The following is a 16,044-nucleotide window of genomic DNA, read 5'->3' on the forward strand; positions in this document are numbered from 1 at the left end:
GACCAGCCCCAGCAGAGAGACAGGGAAGGTGATGGACAGTGGGCTCTGCAAAGAGCTTCCCCTGGGGTGGGAGAGACCAAAGAAGAGGGTGCTGCTGTTGCTCAGAGGAAACATGAGGAATTGTGAGAGCTGGGGCACTGTGGGGAACTGGCAGCCTCAGTGGAACATGGTCAGACTCCTTTTGGCCAAGCAGGGACCAGTGGTACCACTGAGTGATGGGGAGTGACTGCAGCCTGTGGGGCCAGGAAAAACACACTGCATCCCAGAGGGCACAGCAAACGTCTCCCCCATGCCCATGCACACCACCCTTTCTACCTCTGAGACCGAGGAGCGGTCCCCCCTGACTGGAGGTGGCCTTATGCACCATCCGCTGGGCAAAGAGCTTTTTTCAAGCGCATGTAATCGTCCAGGACCACCTTCAAGAGAGTGCCCTGGGTGGAGGGGGAGAGAGAGGAGTTATCCATGGCAGGTGGGGTGGTGGGAGGGAGGCTGGCCTCATCCCAGCATTTGTTTGGAGCAACATCACCCTCTGGAGCTGGAGCTGTGAACCTGGAAGTCATAGTAGTGGGAGAAGACCCCTTTGGTGGAGTGTCCACACTCATCACTCACCTTGATGGGTCCCTCCCTCATGATCTGCCCCAGCTTGGCAATGTTGTCATACTCCTGGATGGCTGCCCGCAGGTAGCGGTCATCCTCGGGCTTGGCTGCGGAGGGCTCTCTCCCGAAGGTGCCCTGCGGGAGGAGAGAGCAGCTGAGGAGGTGGCACAGGTGCTGGGCGGGAGGAGAAGCTGTGGCAGTAGTTGTGTCTCACGTGGGTGCGGGCAGGGCTGTTCCAGAGATCGGTGATCTCGCTCAGGTTCTCGGGCAGGTCGTCTTCGTGCTCCGCCTGCGCCGCCAGCTCCATGTTCCTGCAGAAGGGGTCCAGCCACCACTGGGTTGGCCCTGCCCAAGGGGGGAGAGGAGCAGCCATCAGTGCAAGGGCAGAGAAGCAGCATGGAATCACAGACTGGACTGGTTTGAGTTGGAAGAGATCTCTAAATGCCATCTGGTCCAACCCCCCTGCAGTCAGCAGGGACAGCTGCAACTAGAGCAGGTTGCTCAGAGCCCCAAACAACCCGATCTGCAATGGTTCCAGGCATGAGGCATCTACCACCTCTCTGGGCAACCTGAGGCAGTGTCTCACCATCTTCAATGTTTAGAAATGTCTTCCTTCTCTCCAGTCTGAATTTCCCTGGTTTAAACCCATCACCCTTGTCCTGTCACAACAGGCCCTGCCTAAAAAAGTCTGTCCCATCTTTCTTGTCAGCCCTTTTCAGTACTGAAAGGCCACCAGAAGGTCTCCCTGCAGCCTTCTCTTCTCCTGGCTGAACAACCCCAACTCTCTGAGCCTGGTCTCACATCAGAGGTGCTCTAGTCCTTGGATCATCTTTGTGACCTCAGTCCAACAGGTCCATGTCTCTCCTGTGCTGAGGACTCCAGAGCTGGCCCTAGCACTGCAGGTCAGGTCTCAGTAGAGCACAGGAACAGAACCCCCTCCCTCCACCTGCTACCCCACACTGCTGGGGATCAGCCCAGGACATGGCTGTGTCTGGGCTGTGAGTATATGGTGCTGGCTCATGTCTGGCTTTTCACCCAACAAGCACCCCAAGTCATTCTCCTCAGGGCTGCTCTCCAGCCCTTCATCCTCCAGCCTCTGTTGACAGTGGAGATTGTCCCAACCTGTGTGCAGGACCTTGCACTTGACTTTGTTGAACCTCATGAAGTTCAGGCAGTTAATATCCCTAACTCCACCTAGAGCCCAGCTTCTGAGGTTGCACTGCCTCCTCCTGTCCTGTACAGGCACGAATTTGGCTGCTCTGGATCCAGATGTGTGTTGATGTGCTCATCATCTCTGCTTACTCCAAGCCTGGCCAGTACTGGCCAAGATGGAATCCAAGGAGAAGGCAGAACGTATTTTGGCTTTGAAAGGCCTCAAGGCAAGCCCCAGGGCCAGTCATGTCCCACGGGGCATACCTGGCCACATGCCTTTGCAGAACAGAGAGACATTGCATCTCCATCTCCCTGGCTGTAAATGCAGGTGTCCCTCTAGGGAGCACCTTTGTAGGTGGCAAACAGGGAAGGGGAAGGAAGGAGAGAACTCACCCATCGAAGGAATACTTGTTGGTGTTTGGCATGTCCATGATGTCCATGAAGCCTCTGTTCCCTGCAAAAGGCAGGAGTGGGAGTTACAGGGTGGCTGAGCAGCAAACCACAAGGTGACAATTACCAGAGGGGGAAACTTGGTGACCAAAAAGGCACCAGTGGCATGAGCTGGGATGCAGCTGATGATGTGGAGCCTGGACACTGAGAAACGTCTCTCTGGGCAGGACACTTCTGATTTACACCCTGCTGACATCCTTCCCCTACCCTGAGCTCCTCATGAACCCTCATAACCCCCAACATTGCTCACCTGTGGAGCCAGCCACGATGGCTTTCAATTTCCTTTTGTGCCTGGGAAAGAAACACAGGGAATCAGGGAAGAAACTAAGGAGGGTGCTTGGAAGGAGAAGGGGGAAGAGATTTGCAATAACCCTCCAAACAGCCCCTGGACCTAGGACAGCAGTGAGCTTGGTGGAGAGAGTTGATATCAGTGTTAAAACCATTGTAAGCTTTGGGTCACCAATATGCTCCAGGCTTGGGGCAGAGCGGCTGGAAAGCTGCTGGATGGAAAAGGACATGGGGGTGTTGGTTGATAACCTGCTGAAGATGAGCCAGAGTGTGCCCAGGTGGCCAGGAAGGCAAACAGCATCCTAGCCTGGATCAGCAATAGTCTGGCCAACAGGATGAGAAAAGTGATCGTGCTCCTGTACTCAGCACTGGTGAGGCTGCACCTTGAATACTGGGTGCAGCTGTGGGCCCCTCAATCCAAAAAGGGACATTGAGGTGCTGGAGTATGACCAGAGGAGGGCCACAAAGCTGGTGAAGGGTCTAGAGTACAGATCTTCTGAGGAGTGTCTGAGAGAACTGGGAGAGAAAAGGAGGCTGAGGGGAGCCCTTCTCACTCTTTACATCTCCCTGAAGGGAGGTTGGAGTGAGGTGGGGAGTTGGTCTTTTTTCTCAATTAACAAGTGAGAGGATGAAAGGAAATGGCCTCAAGTTGCACCAGGAGACATGAGGAACAACTTCTTCACTCAGAAGGGTTGTCAAGCCCCAGACTAGGCTGTCCAGGGCAGTGGTGGACTCCCCATACCTGAGGGGATTTTAAAGCTGTGCGGATGTGGTGCTAAGGGACATGATTTAGTGGTGACCTGGCAATGCTGGTTGGACTTGATGATCTTAAAGGCCTCTTCCTATCAAAATGATTCTATGACTCAATGATATTTTGGAGAAAGAGAAGCAATTTCTGACCCTAGGCTGCGTTTCACCACAGAAGATGTTGGGATGTTGATGTCCTCTTTTGCTTTGATGGCACTGCCACACAGGGTTCCCCTGACTTGTAGGGACATGGCAGCTGGCAGGGCAGAGCCTAGGCATTACTCACACTGTCCGGTAGTACCAGTTCATGAGGATGAAGAGCATGGCAGCCAGGAAGAGCAGGACAGCCAGCACAATGATCACCATCTGGGAGACAGAGGGGCAGTGGCACAGAGCTGGCACTTGAAGTCATTTGGGTAAAACATCTCTCCAGGCCATGGAGCTCCTTGGAGGATGGGAAGGGACACTGCCCCACCTGCAAGCAGCAGCCACCTCCAGCCCCAGCCAGGCCATTACCTGCAGAGCCGAGAGGTCATCTGGGGCCCGGGCGGTGATGGCGGGCTGCACATCCAGCACGTTGTAGTTCCTGAAAAGGTTCCTCAGCTGCTCCTTGTTCTCATCTATCATCTGAATCACCCTAGGAAGAGAAGAGTCGCTTGGGCATCGTGATGTTAGTGGGGTTTTCTGAGGACCCTGTGGGCCAGGGGCTGGGTTGGGTGAGGGGGCAGGTGCCGTACCGCTCCACGTCCAGGATGCGGTTGGTCTCCTTGTTCACCACGTGGATCAGCAGCTCCGTCTGAGCAAAGTTCACTCGACCTTTCTTGTCCACGTGGAACTGTGGAGAGACAGCAAGCTCTGCAGTGTGGGGGAGGGGTCTGCTCCTGGGTCATCATCTGAGGCAGCAAGAGACCCTCGAGCATGGCATGGCATCAATCTGGACCCCTTTGATACACAGCAGCCTGAGGTGCATCCACCCCTTAAGAGCTCAGAGGTGTCTGTGATTTATACAGACATGGTATCCTCCGTGAGGGTAGGGAGCCTCTGCAGAGGGGCTTGGATAGATTGGATCCATGGGCCAGTGTTAATGGGATGAGCTTCAACAAGGGCAAATGCCAAGTCCTGCACTTGGGCCAAGCAATGCTCCAGGCTTGGGGCAGTGTGGCTGGAAAGCTGCTGGCAGAAAGGGACCTGGGGGTTTTAATTTACAAGCAACTGAATATGAGCCAGCAGAATGCCCAGGTGACCAATGGCATCCTGGCTTGTATCAGAAATCCTGTGTCCAGCAGGAGTAGGGAGGGGATTGTCCCCTTGTGCTCAGCTCTGGTGAGGCCACACCTTGAGTATTGTGTTCAGTTTTGGGCACCTCAATACAAGAGACATGTGGAGGTTCTGGAGCCAGTGCAGAGGAGGGCAAGGAAGCTGGGGAAGGACCTGGAGAATAAATCTCCTGAAGAGTGACTGAAGAAGCTGGGGATGGTTAGTTTGGAGAAGAGGGGCCTGAGGGGAGACCCCAGGGATGTTGTGGAGAGGCTGGTGCTGGTCTCTTCTCACAGGTAATTAGTGATAGAACAAGAAGGAATGGCCTCAAGCTATGACTGGGCAGGTTTAGACTGGCCATTAGGAAGAATTTTTGCCATGGCAAGAGTGCTCAGGCATTGAAATAGGCTGCCCAGGGAGGTGATGGAGTCACCAGCCCTGGATGTGTTTAAGGTGGTTTGGATGGGTTGGACTTGGTGATCCCCAGGGTCTTTTCCAGCCTGAATGTTGTCGACTCTGTGGTTCTGTGAACGGACACCTCCCAAGCAGCCTGTGGCAGTTTACCTGCCCTGTGGAGCAACCTCAGAGGCGGCTGGTTACCTGCACATCATCTGTGTTGACGATGGCGCCCGTGATGTTGGACAGCAGGCTGATGAACTCCTCCTCGAACTGCCTGACTTTGTCTGGGATCTCATTGATGATGATCTTGACCCGCTGGTCATCCCGCAGGATGTAAACCCCCACCACGGCTGTGTCATTGTGGCCTGCCAGGTCGGAAGCCATGATATCCACCACGAAGTAGCCGGGGTTGTAGGCCGTGAAGAGGTCGAAGGTTCGCAGGATGCCGTCGAGGGTCCCTGGAGGAAGGATGGTCACAAGCCCAGGATTAGGGTCCTTGGCCGCAGAGAGTGGCACAGGGGCACCTGTGGCCGTGGTCCTGTGCTCCTGCAGCATGCATGGTACGCACCAATGCTGAAGATGTTGGACACCTCCTCGGAGTCGTTGGAGTGCTGCCTGATGTAGCGGATGCTCAGGATGGTGTACAGCACCAGGCTGTTGTTGCCCACGTCGGCGTCCAATGCCAGCACTCTGATCAGCTCGGATCCCACCTTGGCGTCAGTGGCAACCCCTTTGCGGGAGAGATGGGACAGGGACCTGGGGCCAGGCTGGCTCTCACTGCCCCTTCATCCAGCTGGATTTTCCCTTGACCACCTCTGCCTCCTGGTCCCCCGGCCACACCTTGTCCCCCTCCCCCCCCATCCCCAGCACCTCTTACCTGCTGTGTACTCCGACTTGGTGAACTGGGGGGACTGGTCATTGATGTCATCCAGGAAGATCCGCACCTCCTGAAGCGTCAGGTCCCCGATGGGGTCCCAGGGGTGGGCTTCACTCCCTTGCTGGCCCTGGGGAGGGGTCCAGTTCCTCTGGCTGGATGCTTTGACAATGATGGAGTAGGATGGCTCCTTCTCCCGGTCCAGGTCTTGCAAGACTTGCAGCTTCCCCTCTCGGCTCAGCTGGAAGTTACTCTCCTGGTTCCCAGCTGGGAGCAGAAAGGGGTCCCCAATTAGTCTCCTTTCATAGAATCTTAGAATGGTTTGGGTTGTAAGGGACCTCCGAAGGTCATCTAATCCAAGCCCCTTCACTGTTAGATCAGGTTCTCCAAGGGTGGGGCCTCAACTACTTCCCTAGGCAACCTGTTCCAGTATTCCACCACCCTCATGGGAAAGAATTTCTTCCTAACATCCAACCTAAATCTACTCTAATTTCAAACCACTGCCCCTTCCTGTCACTCCAAACCTTTGTAAACAGTCCCTCTCCAGCCTTCTTCTAGGCCCTAGAAAGCTACATGCTGGAAAGCTGCTATTAGGTCTCCCTTCTCTTCTCCAGGCTGAACAACCCCAGCTTCCTCAGCCTTGCAGGAGAGCAGTTCCAGGCCCTTGATCATTTTTCTGTGGCCCTCTTCTGGACTTGCTCCATCAGGTCCATGTCCTTCTCTTGCTGAGGGCACAAGAGCTGGATGCTCTACTCCAGGTGAGGTCTTTGGGCTTGGCATTTCTCAAATGCCACCTAGCACACTGACCAAGGTAGAACAGCATTGAGGAGAAGACAGGAACGATGGAAACCCTTGGCAAGGGGTGTGCAAGGGGACTCAGAACTGTCCATCCTCTCTGCTCAGCACCTACCTGCTATGAAGTAGTAGACAATGGCATTGGAGCCTTCATCTGCATCCACTGCCCCTGTGACATTCCCCACCATGGTGCCTGGAAGCGAGTGCTCAGGGACAGAGAGCATCTGGTACTGGGGACTGTCCTTCTGCCAGAGACCCCAGAAGAAAAGAAGGTTATGAGCACTGAGGTGGTTTTAAATACAAGTGGACACATCACACTGTGCTCCCCACTATGCTGACACCCAGAGGTACATGCTTCATCACACCTTCACCAGCATCCCCTTCCCTGCATTCCCTGATTCTCCCACCCCTTCCACCCCAGCTCCTTACGGGTGGCCTGATGAAGACAGGTTCATTGTCATCGATGTCATCAAGTGCGACCTGGAGGGGCTGCATGGTCTCATAGGCTGGCTGGCCCTGGTCGCAGGCCACGATGATCAGCTGGGGAAAGAGGCAAAAAGGTCATCCTGGGCAAAGCCAAGTGAGCCAGGAGACATGACTGAGGCAGGGACAGAGGGGACATTAGGGTGGTGGAGGATTTTGGCGGGGATTTAAGATGGGATTGAGAGTTGGCCCGCCAGGATGCACCTCGCCGGTAACCACGCAGTTCCTGCTTAAGGTGTGACATCAAGACCTGGGGCTTTTTAGTCTGGAGAAGAGAAGCCTGAGAGGAGATTTAATAAATGTCTATAAATATCTGAGGGATGGGGGCCAAGAGGGAGGGGACAGTTTCTGCTCAGTTGCACCCTGGGATAGGACAAGGGGCAATGGATGGAAACTACAGCACAGGAGGTTCCACCTCAGCATGAGAAGGAACTTCTTTACAGAGAGGCTCACAGAGCACTGGAACAGGCTGCCCAGAGAGGTTGTGGAGTCTCCTTCTCTGGAGACTTCCAAGACCCATGCATTCCTGTGTGAACTGTGCTGGATTCTATGGTCCTGCTCTGGCAGCGGGGCGTTGGACTTGATGATCTCTGGAGGTCCCTTTCAACCCCTAACATCCTGTGATCTTCACAACTGCAGCAGCTGATCCCATCCCCACCACATCACTTGCACCTCACCAGCCCCACACCAGCCCCCCTCAGCCACGAGAAGCTTCCCAGCCCCCTGCCAGGGGCTGGCTCACATTGTACACAGCCTGCTTCTCACGGTCCAGCCGCATGGCTGTCTGGATCAGGCCGCTGACCGCGTCGATGCTGAAGTACTCCCAGTCCCTGCTCCCTGCCCCGGTCTTCAGCAGGCTGTAGAGCACCGCGCCGTTGAGGCCCTCGTCTTTGTCCGTGGCATAGACCTCGTAGACATTGGACCTCAGGGGGATCTCCTGCTTGCACGTAAAATCATTATGGTTGGAAAAGACCTCTAAGATCATCCCTTCACACTGTCTGCTCAACACCGCCCTGCCCACAACACCACACCCTGAGCTGCCATGTCTTCTTGGTTTTTGAACACCTCCAAGGATGGTGACTCCACAGCCTCCCTGGGAATCCTGTTCCAATGCTTGACCACTACTAGTTCACTGAAGAATTTTTCCCTAGCACCCAATCTAAACTTCCCCTGGTGCAACTTGAGGCCGTTTCCTCTTGTCCTATCACTAGTTACTTGGGAGAAGAGATCGACCCCCACTTCACTCCAACCTCCTTTCAGGGAGATATAGAGAGCAGTAAGGTCTCCCCTCAGCCTCCTATTCTCCAGACTAAACAACCCCATTTTCCTCAGCCACTCCTCATCAGACCTGTTCTCCAGACATCACATACATAACCTCTCAGCCCTGACACTGCATATGAGATCCTTTTCCCTCTAAACCGCCTCTTGTCAGGGTCCTGCTGCCCCAAACCCAACTGGGGGGCAATGTGGAGCCATGATTCCCTTCAGCACGTAGGTTGGTGGCTGGCTGAGCCAAGCCTGGTTTCCCAGAAAGGAGAAACATCTCACATGTCTGCATTTTGGCCCTTGCTTATAAGCATGCCTGGCACGCACCAACTGCCTGTTTCCTTATTTTGGGTGCTGCTGGGGTTTCTGTTCCCCAAAAATCAGCCCAGCATCCTTGCTCACATGTTTGGAGAGGGACTCTTGTGGACCATCCAGCCTCACGAGCCAAGCAGCTCTTCCTGTGGTGAAGTTTTCCATCCATGGTGGAGACGGAGGTTGGATTTCGCCACCAGCAGGCATACCCAAAGGGCATGGTCTTGGTGTGTCGTGACCCCCCCAGTTGCCACTGAAGGGGTTTACCTCTTTGATGTGCAGGATGGTGCCGTTGGGCGGGCGGACGAAGACAGGGCGGTTGTCATTGATGTCGATGACATCGATGTGGAGCATGGTGGTGCCCCAGAGCGGAGGACGTCCTTTGTCGGTGGCCACCACGGTCAGGTTGAACCTTTCGTAGGACTGCAAGCGCCGCCGGGACTTGATGAGTCCTGTGTCTTTGTTGATCCTGAATGCCTCTGGGGGGGAGAGAAAGAAACCACGCCATGGAGACAGACTGAGAGAGCTGGGACTGTTCAGTCTGGAGAGCAGAAGGCTCTGGGGAGACCTAATTTTGGCCTTCCAGTATCTGAAGGGGGCTACAAGAAAGCTGGGAAGGGACTTTTGAGGGTGTCAGGGAGGGATAGGACTGAGGGGAAGGGAGCAAAACTAGAAGTGGGTAGATTCAGATTGGGTGTTAGGAAGAAGTTGTTCCCCATGAGGGTGGTGAGACACTGGAACAGGTTGCCCAGGGACGTGGTGGAAGCCTCATCCCTGGAGGTTTTGAAGGCCAGGGTGGATGTGGCTGTGAGCAACCTGCTGTAGTGTGAGGTGTCCCTGCCCATGGCAGGGGAGTTGGAACTAGCTGATCCTTGAGGTCCCTTCCAACCCTGACAATTCTGTGATTCTATGATCTCTGGCTTGGGACACTTGGCATCAGATAAATGATGATTAGAAGCCAGCACACCAGCTGAAGCACACCCCTCGCTGTTGGGAAATTCCTGTGAAGGACTGATGGAGGAGAGCGGGCTGGCTGAGGCCAGGGATGTGGATGTTCTTGGGGTTTTCAGAGCATCCTTGCCCCTGACAGTGGGCAGTGCCAAGGGCCCTGTTCTCAGGCTATCCCTGGCCACCTTTCACTTCATAGAATCATAGAATGGTCTGGGTTGGAAGGGACCTCTGAAGGTCATACACTTCAACCCACTCTGCAGTCATCAGGAATATCCTCAACTAGATCAGGCTGCCCAGAGCCCTGTCGAGCCTCACTTTGAATAACTTCAAGGCTGGGGTCCCAGTCACCTCCCTGGGCAACTTGTTCCTGTGTTATGCCCAGGCTGGGACAAGGCAGTGGTCAGAGGAGCCCATGGGTCTCAGGACATTTTGTCATTACGCTGGCTTTTGCCTGGCTTCCATCGCTTCTTGGTGTGCAGAGATACACTGGATTTCAGGCACTTTCACTGTCCACCCACAACCCTGCTTGGCCTGCAAACCATGCAGTGAGTTTGTGCACACAGAAAGTCTTGCTGGGGTAGAGGAGACCAGAGAAGAAGGCAAGGCTGGGCTGCAGGACAAAGGCAGACAAAGCCATTATGCCCCATCCCTGGAACCATTCCAGGTCAGGTTGTTTGGGGCTTTGAGCAACCTGCTGGAGTTGCAGATGTCCCTGCTGACTGCAGGGGGGTTGGTCTAGGTGACCTTTAAAAGTCTCTTTCAACTCAAAATGTTCTATGATTCTAAGGAACTGGGAACAGTGGAGCAATAATGAAAGCTCCGAGCTTTTGGTTTTGCTCCTTGGAGCGTGTGCACAACCTTGCTCCAAACCAGCCACAGGACATGGGGTATAGGCTTGGGCCCCTCACCACAGCCCTCTTTCCTGGGGAGGAGATCCCCCACTGCCAGCACTTACCTGCTCCAGGCCCCTCGATGCTGTAGGTCACCACACCGTTATCCCCTTCGTCCAGGTCCGTGGCAGTCATGGTGATCACTGACGTCCCTGCTGGCTCGTTCTCGTAGATGCTGGTCCTGAACTGGCTCTTGCTGAACTGGGGCCTGAAGTCGTTGATGTCCAAGACTGTGATCAGCACCTTCAACAAAGCACAGGTGGCTGGCTGACATGGGGCTGGAGAGGGCCAGGCAGCCGCTGGGGACTGTAGCCCTGCCATGACCCTTGACTCTGCTGCTGGAGTTCAGTGCCCTTCCTGCTATTGGATTAGTGCCGCTGGCTGAATTCCTGCCTCCAACAATGGGGGCCAGCGCAGCCTGGGCTGCCCATTCACAGCACAGCACTTGCAGACAACAATGTCATCGCTCTCCCCTGTCCCTCCTGCTGGCTCACCCTCCCCACAGATGGTCCCCTGCACCATCTACCCCACAGCCCCTGGGGTCTTCTGCTCTTCCAACAGCTTAATTCTTTCCTGAGCCACCAGCAAGCATGCTGGTGAGGTGAGCCTGAGGTGTGACACCTTCTTGCTGGTGACCACCACACCAGGGTTGGTGGGAAGAGGAGAGCCCCACCTGCACGGAGTTCTCCCGCCGGTTACTGGAGACATCCCCAGGGTTGTCCCTGGCCACGGCTGTCAGTGTGTAGTGATCCTTCTTCTCCCGGTCCAGGGCTGACAGGATGTAGATGTCACCCTGCAGCACACAGAGACCTTCAGGTGGACCTCGTCTGGCAGAGCTGGTACTCAAGAAGGGGCAGAAGGTGAGGTGTGGGAGCAAGGCACAAGGTTGGACCATCTCAGCCTCTCCTCACTTTCCCCACTCTGTTCCAGCCTTGGTTGGCTCCTTACCGTGTCAGGATTTATCCCAAACTTGCCCTCTCCATCACTCAGGCTGTACTGGATGAGAGCAAAACGCCCAGAATCTGCATCCGTGGCCTGGACCCTCAAGATGACTGTACCCAGAGGCACGTCCTCAAAGACAGCTTTCTGCAAGTAAAGGGAGAAGGCAGGACTGGCTGCTTCATCACTTGCTGGTTTAGCAGGCAGTGGCCAGGGCACAGCTGCACCCAGAGTAAGATGGTCACACTGAGTACATTGGGATGTATTAGATGGGCAGCGGTCAGTAGGTTGAGAGAGGTTCTCCTGCCTCTTTACTCTGCCCTGGTGAGGCCACATCTGGAATACTGTGTCCAGTTTTGGGTCCCTCAGTTTAAGAAGGACATCAGGGAACTGCTTGAAAGAGTCCAGGGCAGAGCCACAAAGCTGCTGAAGGGAGTGGAACATCTCCCTGCTGAGGAAAGGCTGAGGGAGCTAGGGCTCTTTAGCCTAGAGAAGAGGAGACTGAGAGGTGACCTCATTCATGTTTATAAAGCTGTGAAGGGTGAGTGTCAGGAGGACAGAGCCAGGCTCTGTTCAGAGATGCCCAGGGAGGATGTCCCAGGGGGACAGGGGCAATGGGTACAAGCTGAAGGTTCCATGTGAACACAAGGAAAAACTTTTTCACTCTGAGGGTGACAGAGCCCTGAACAGGCTGCCCAGAGATGTTGTGGAGTCTTCTTCTCTGGAAACTTTTAAAATCCACCTAGATACATTCCTGTGTGGCCTACCCTAGCTGATCCTGCTCTGGCAGGGGGGTTGGACTGGATGATCTTTAGAGGTTCCTTCCAACCCCTTATGTTCTCTGATTCTGTTTGTTGACCACCATCTTCAGATGGTTCAAACACAGACAGAGGGAAGAGAAGGTGTCCCTGGAGAACTCCCAGCTCTCCTTTGGCAGGCACTGCCCAGCACCACATAGTCTTGAAGGGGAGAGCCCAGCTCACCTGGTAGGAGGGCTGGCTGAAGACAGGGTTGTTGTCATTGATGTCCACTATCTGGAGGTACACGGGGATCTCGGCGGACCTACGGGGAGAGCCGTTGTCCGAAGCTCTCATAGTGAAGTTCAGCCACTGCACGTCCTCGTAGTCCACTGTCCTGTTGGCCACAACCTTCCCTAGAGGATAGCAGACCCTGAAATAAAATACCTGTCCCAGGCTACCCACCTGCCCCAGGACTTCTACCTCCCCAGGCCACTGACCTGCTGACTGGTCTTCAAGGCAGGCATAGCCTTCTGGGGAGAGGTTCAGCAGCTCGTAGGTGATCTGTCCATTGGCACCTTTGTCCGGGTCCACTGCTGAGATGGAGATGAGTGTGGTGCCCTTTGTGGCCCCCTCCAAGATCTTCTCAGTGAAGTAAGTGACCCCAAAGGGGCGGAAGCGGGGGGTGTTGTCATTGACGTCCAAGACATTGACTGTCAGCTTGGCTGTGGCCGTGGTAGAGACCAGAGGGAAAGAGAAGAGAGGGAGGACAAGTTAGAAAGTGAAGGGTATGAAGGATGGGAGAAAGGAGGGGTGTAAAGCTATGGGCATGAAATCCCAGGAAAGTCAACTAAATGGAGCTGGTTTATCAAGAAATATGGCAATATTGGCAAAGCCACTATGCCCTGAGCTGGCTGTGGGGTAGTCCCACCAGCTTCAGACCTACTCCTGATCTGTATGTGCCTCTCATACACCGGTCTAGATCTGCCAGGAGCAGGGCTGGCAAGACATGATGGGGATGGTAATGAAGAAATGAGTATCTGCCATGGTACAGTAATGGGCACATGGTCCTCTCCATCCCCAGTACTGCCCTGAGATGTCTGAACCTTTACTAAAAGAGAACCTGAACCTAATGGCCCAGGACTACTTCCACTGAAATGATGCTGGATGGAATGGAGAGGGAGGTGGAGAGCTGTTGGTTACCCAGAAGTTGCACTGGTGACTGGGAAAGGCTGTGCCAGCCCCCAGCAGCTGCCAGCCCCCAGCAGCTGCCAGCTCTGACCCTGTGCTCCCTGAGTAGAGCTCACCCTTACCATTGGGCACGCTGACCGAGCGGTCGAGGACTTCACTAGCATTGTCATGCACAGAAATGGTGACCTCGTAGGTGGCTACCAGCTCCCGGTTGAGAGGTGTTTTGATCTTCACAGCTCCTAGGAATCCCAAAAAGATGAGGGTCACAGGTTGTACCTGTGCCCTCCCAACACTGAGGACCCTTGATAGACCAGTCTGCACCAGCCAACTGCTGCTCCTTCTGCTGCTTTTGCTGTCCTGCCTCTCCTCAAAGGCTAAATGGGGAAAACAGGAGGAGACTTCTCTCCCATTGCTCTCCATCTAATGCCTTCCTGCCTGCTCCACTCTGCCAACAGGTTCAGGATTTGGGTTGTGTGGATGAGGAGGAGTTTGGGAGCAATGGCTGCTGCTCCCTTGCACAATCACTTCCACCTTAGGCTCAGCATCTGGGTGTCTTGTCTTGTACCCTTTCCAACTAGGGTGGTTTGCATTCTCAGATCAGCTCCATGCTTCCAAAACAGAGGTGAAGAACTCCTGGCCCTCTTTCTGAGGGCAGAGCCTGCCACCTACTCCAGAGTCCACCCCCAGCTCCCCTCAGTGAGGGTGCCTGTGTCCGGTCTGCCAAGGCTGAGCAGCCCCTGGCCACCTGTGATGGAGATGGGCAAGATGGAAGGAGGTGACGGATGGCACAGAGACAGAAACAAGCAGAGACACAGAGACAAACCTGGTGAGCTGAGAGCCAGAAAGGAAAGAGAAGGGTTAGATAAGTCACTTGGCCAGGACGGAGAAGACAAGAAAAGGCAAGACAAGGCATTTGGAGGAGAAGAGAGGGGAGGCAGGAGGGGAGCATCATCTCCCCGTGCCTTGGTCACCTACCTCCAGGCAGAGAAGAAGAAGAAGAAGCAGAGAGAGTAGAGGGGTCCTCGCTGCCCGCGCAGCCCTTCCTGCTCTCCTACCTGTCGTAAAATCCACCTCGAATGCTCCTTGCTGGTCAGGCACCAGTGCGTCCGTGTCGTCGCGGGCCACAATCTCCAGCAGGTAGTACTCCAGGCGAGGGTGGAGGTCCCGGTCAATGGCGGTCACCTCGGCCACGAGGGTGCCGGGGGGGGCCGACTCGGGGATGCTGACCGTCTGGATGGGGTTGATGAACTCGGGCCGGCAGTCGTTGACGTCGTCGATGAAGAGGCTGACGGTGGCGGTGCCCGACAGCGCCGGCATGCCCTGATCCACGGCCACCACCGTCAGGCGGTAGGTGTCCCGCTCCTCCCGGTCGATGGTGAGGTTGGCCACGCGGATCACCCCCGTGGCGGCATCGATCAGGAACCTGTCCTGCCCACCGCTCTCGATCCGGTAGTCCAGCTGCTGGTTGAGGCCGGCGTCGGCATCCGTGGCTGTCACCTGAAGGATGGAGAAGCCTGGAAAAGGGGGCGGAGGGGGGGGAGGGGAGTGTCGTAGTTTTAGGCTATGCCTTTAAAAATTTTTTTCACAGATCTCACACAGAAAATAGTAAAGATGTAAATAAGTCACTGTTGGGGGTGAAAAGGAGAACAATGATCGTTCTGAACCATCCCATTGGAAAGACTTAAGCTAGCAATGGAAACAGTCTCTTTCCTCGCTTCCCTCGGGCTGGGAGATACTGACTTGCTTCTGCTTGACCTTGGCTGCACTGCTTTTGTTGTGACTGGCATTAACTTCTCTGTTTCTGTCCCTGTGGTACAGGGGGGTAAGGGGGAGGCAGGGAGGGTTAAGCTAGTAGCTTCCCCTGGTCACAGAATCCCAGAATCACCAAGGTTGGAAGAGATCTCAGAGATCACCAAGTCCAACCTGTCACCACAGAACTCATGACTAAACCATGGCACCAAGTGCCACGTCCAATCCCCTCTTGAACACCTCCAGGGATGGTGACTCCACCAGCTCCCTGGGTAGCACATTCCAATGGCCAATCTCTCTTTCTGTGAAGAACTTTCTCCTTACCTCGAGCCTTATCTTCCCCTGGCACAGCTTGAGGCTGTGTCCACTTGTTCTGGTGCTGGTTGTCTGGGAGAAGAGACCAACCCCCACCTGTCTACAACCTGCTTTCAGGCAGTTGTAGAGAGCAATAAGGTCTCCCCTGAGCCTCCTCTTCTAAAGGCTAAACAACCCCAGCTCCCTCAGCCTCTCCTCACAGGGCTGTGCTCGAGGCCTCTCCCCAGCCTCATTGCCCTTCTCTGGTAACGTTCAAGTGTCTCAATGTCTTTCTTAAGCTGAGGAGCCCAGAACTGGACACAATAGTCCTTGGCCAGGGGGGTTCTTGTGCTGTTTATTAATCATAAACACCTGCAAATATTGTCAGTCCTGTATATTTTGTACATATTTGTTGCATTCCATTGTAAATTGTAGTGTTGCTTCTAAATACAGATTTAATTTGCTTCCAACTGAGCTGGTCTGGCAAATTTAATGTTGGGGGGGGGCGGGAATTTTCAACCCACCACTAGGGGACACAGCCTGCTCAAGTGAGGGTTGGGAGGGCAGCAGCAACGAGGCAAATAGCGTCAAGTCCCAATATGTGGGTAGCCTCAGTTCCCAAATTCCTGTCCTGGCCAGCCCTGACAAGGGAAGCTGCATCCTCACAGCATCC

The 16,044-nt window shown here is 54.7% G+C and overlaps 2 protein-coding genes across 2 annotated transcripts in view; both read right to left on the minus strand.

The window, feature by feature from the left end:
- Positions 1-369: 369 nt before the first annotated feature.
- LOC137442078 (cadherin-23-like) lies at positions 370-937 on the minus strand. Its single transcript, XM_068140325.1, has 2 exons — positions 812-937; positions 370-732 (listed from the first exon to the last, which is right to left on the minus strand). The coding sequence occupies exons 1-2, from the start codon at positions 902-904 to the stop codon at positions 523-525; spliced, it is 303 nt and encodes a 100-aa protein (XP_067996426.1). The 5' UTR covers positions 905-937; the 3' UTR covers positions 370-522.
- A 1,201-nt stretch (positions 938-2,138) lies between these two features.
- Positions 2,139-16,044, minus strand: part of LOC137441665 (cadherin-23-like) — a 49,614-nt gene continuing 35,708 nt past the window's right edge. Inside the window, exons 14-32 of the mRNA XM_068139280.1 lie at positions 14,384-14,842; positions 13,451-13,567; positions 12,638-12,862; positions 12,384-12,553; positions 11,410-11,547; positions 11,135-11,254; positions 10,527-10,704; positions 8,888-9,099; positions 7,785-7,979; positions 6,989-7,099; positions 6,675-6,804; positions 5,768-6,031; positions 5,459-5,620; positions 5,092-5,348; positions 3,972-4,069; positions 3,751-3,871; positions 3,521-3,600; positions 2,450-2,490; positions 2,139-2,203 (exon numbers count right to left, since the gene is read on the minus strand). Coding sequence (XP_067995381.1) covers positions 2,139-2,203; positions 2,450-2,490; positions 3,521-3,600; positions 3,751-3,871; positions 3,972-4,069; positions 5,092-5,348; positions 5,459-5,620; positions 5,768-6,031; positions 6,675-6,804; positions 6,989-7,099; positions 7,785-7,979; positions 8,888-9,099; positions 10,527-10,704; positions 11,135-11,254; positions 11,410-11,547; positions 12,384-12,553; positions 12,638-12,862; positions 13,451-13,567; positions 14,384-14,842 — 3,143 coding nt within the window. The remainder of the gene's footprint in view (positions 2,204-2,449; positions 2,491-3,520; positions 3,601-3,750; positions 3,872-3,971; positions 4,070-5,091; positions 5,349-5,458; positions 5,621-5,767; positions 6,032-6,674; positions 6,805-6,988; positions 7,100-7,784; positions 7,980-8,887; positions 9,100-10,526; positions 10,705-11,134; positions 11,255-11,409; positions 11,548-12,383; positions 12,554-12,637; positions 12,863-13,450; positions 13,568-14,383; positions 14,843-16,044) is intronic.

This window comes from Melanerpes formicivorus, unplaced genomic scaffold (assembly GCF_026170545.1).
Source record: "Melanerpes formicivorus ecotype bairdi unplaced genomic scaffold, bMelFor1.0.p_v2 SCAF_6, whole genome shotgun sequence".
NCBI classification, from domain to species: Eukaryota; Metazoa; Chordata; class Aves; order Piciformes; family Picidae; genus Melanerpes; species Melanerpes formicivorus.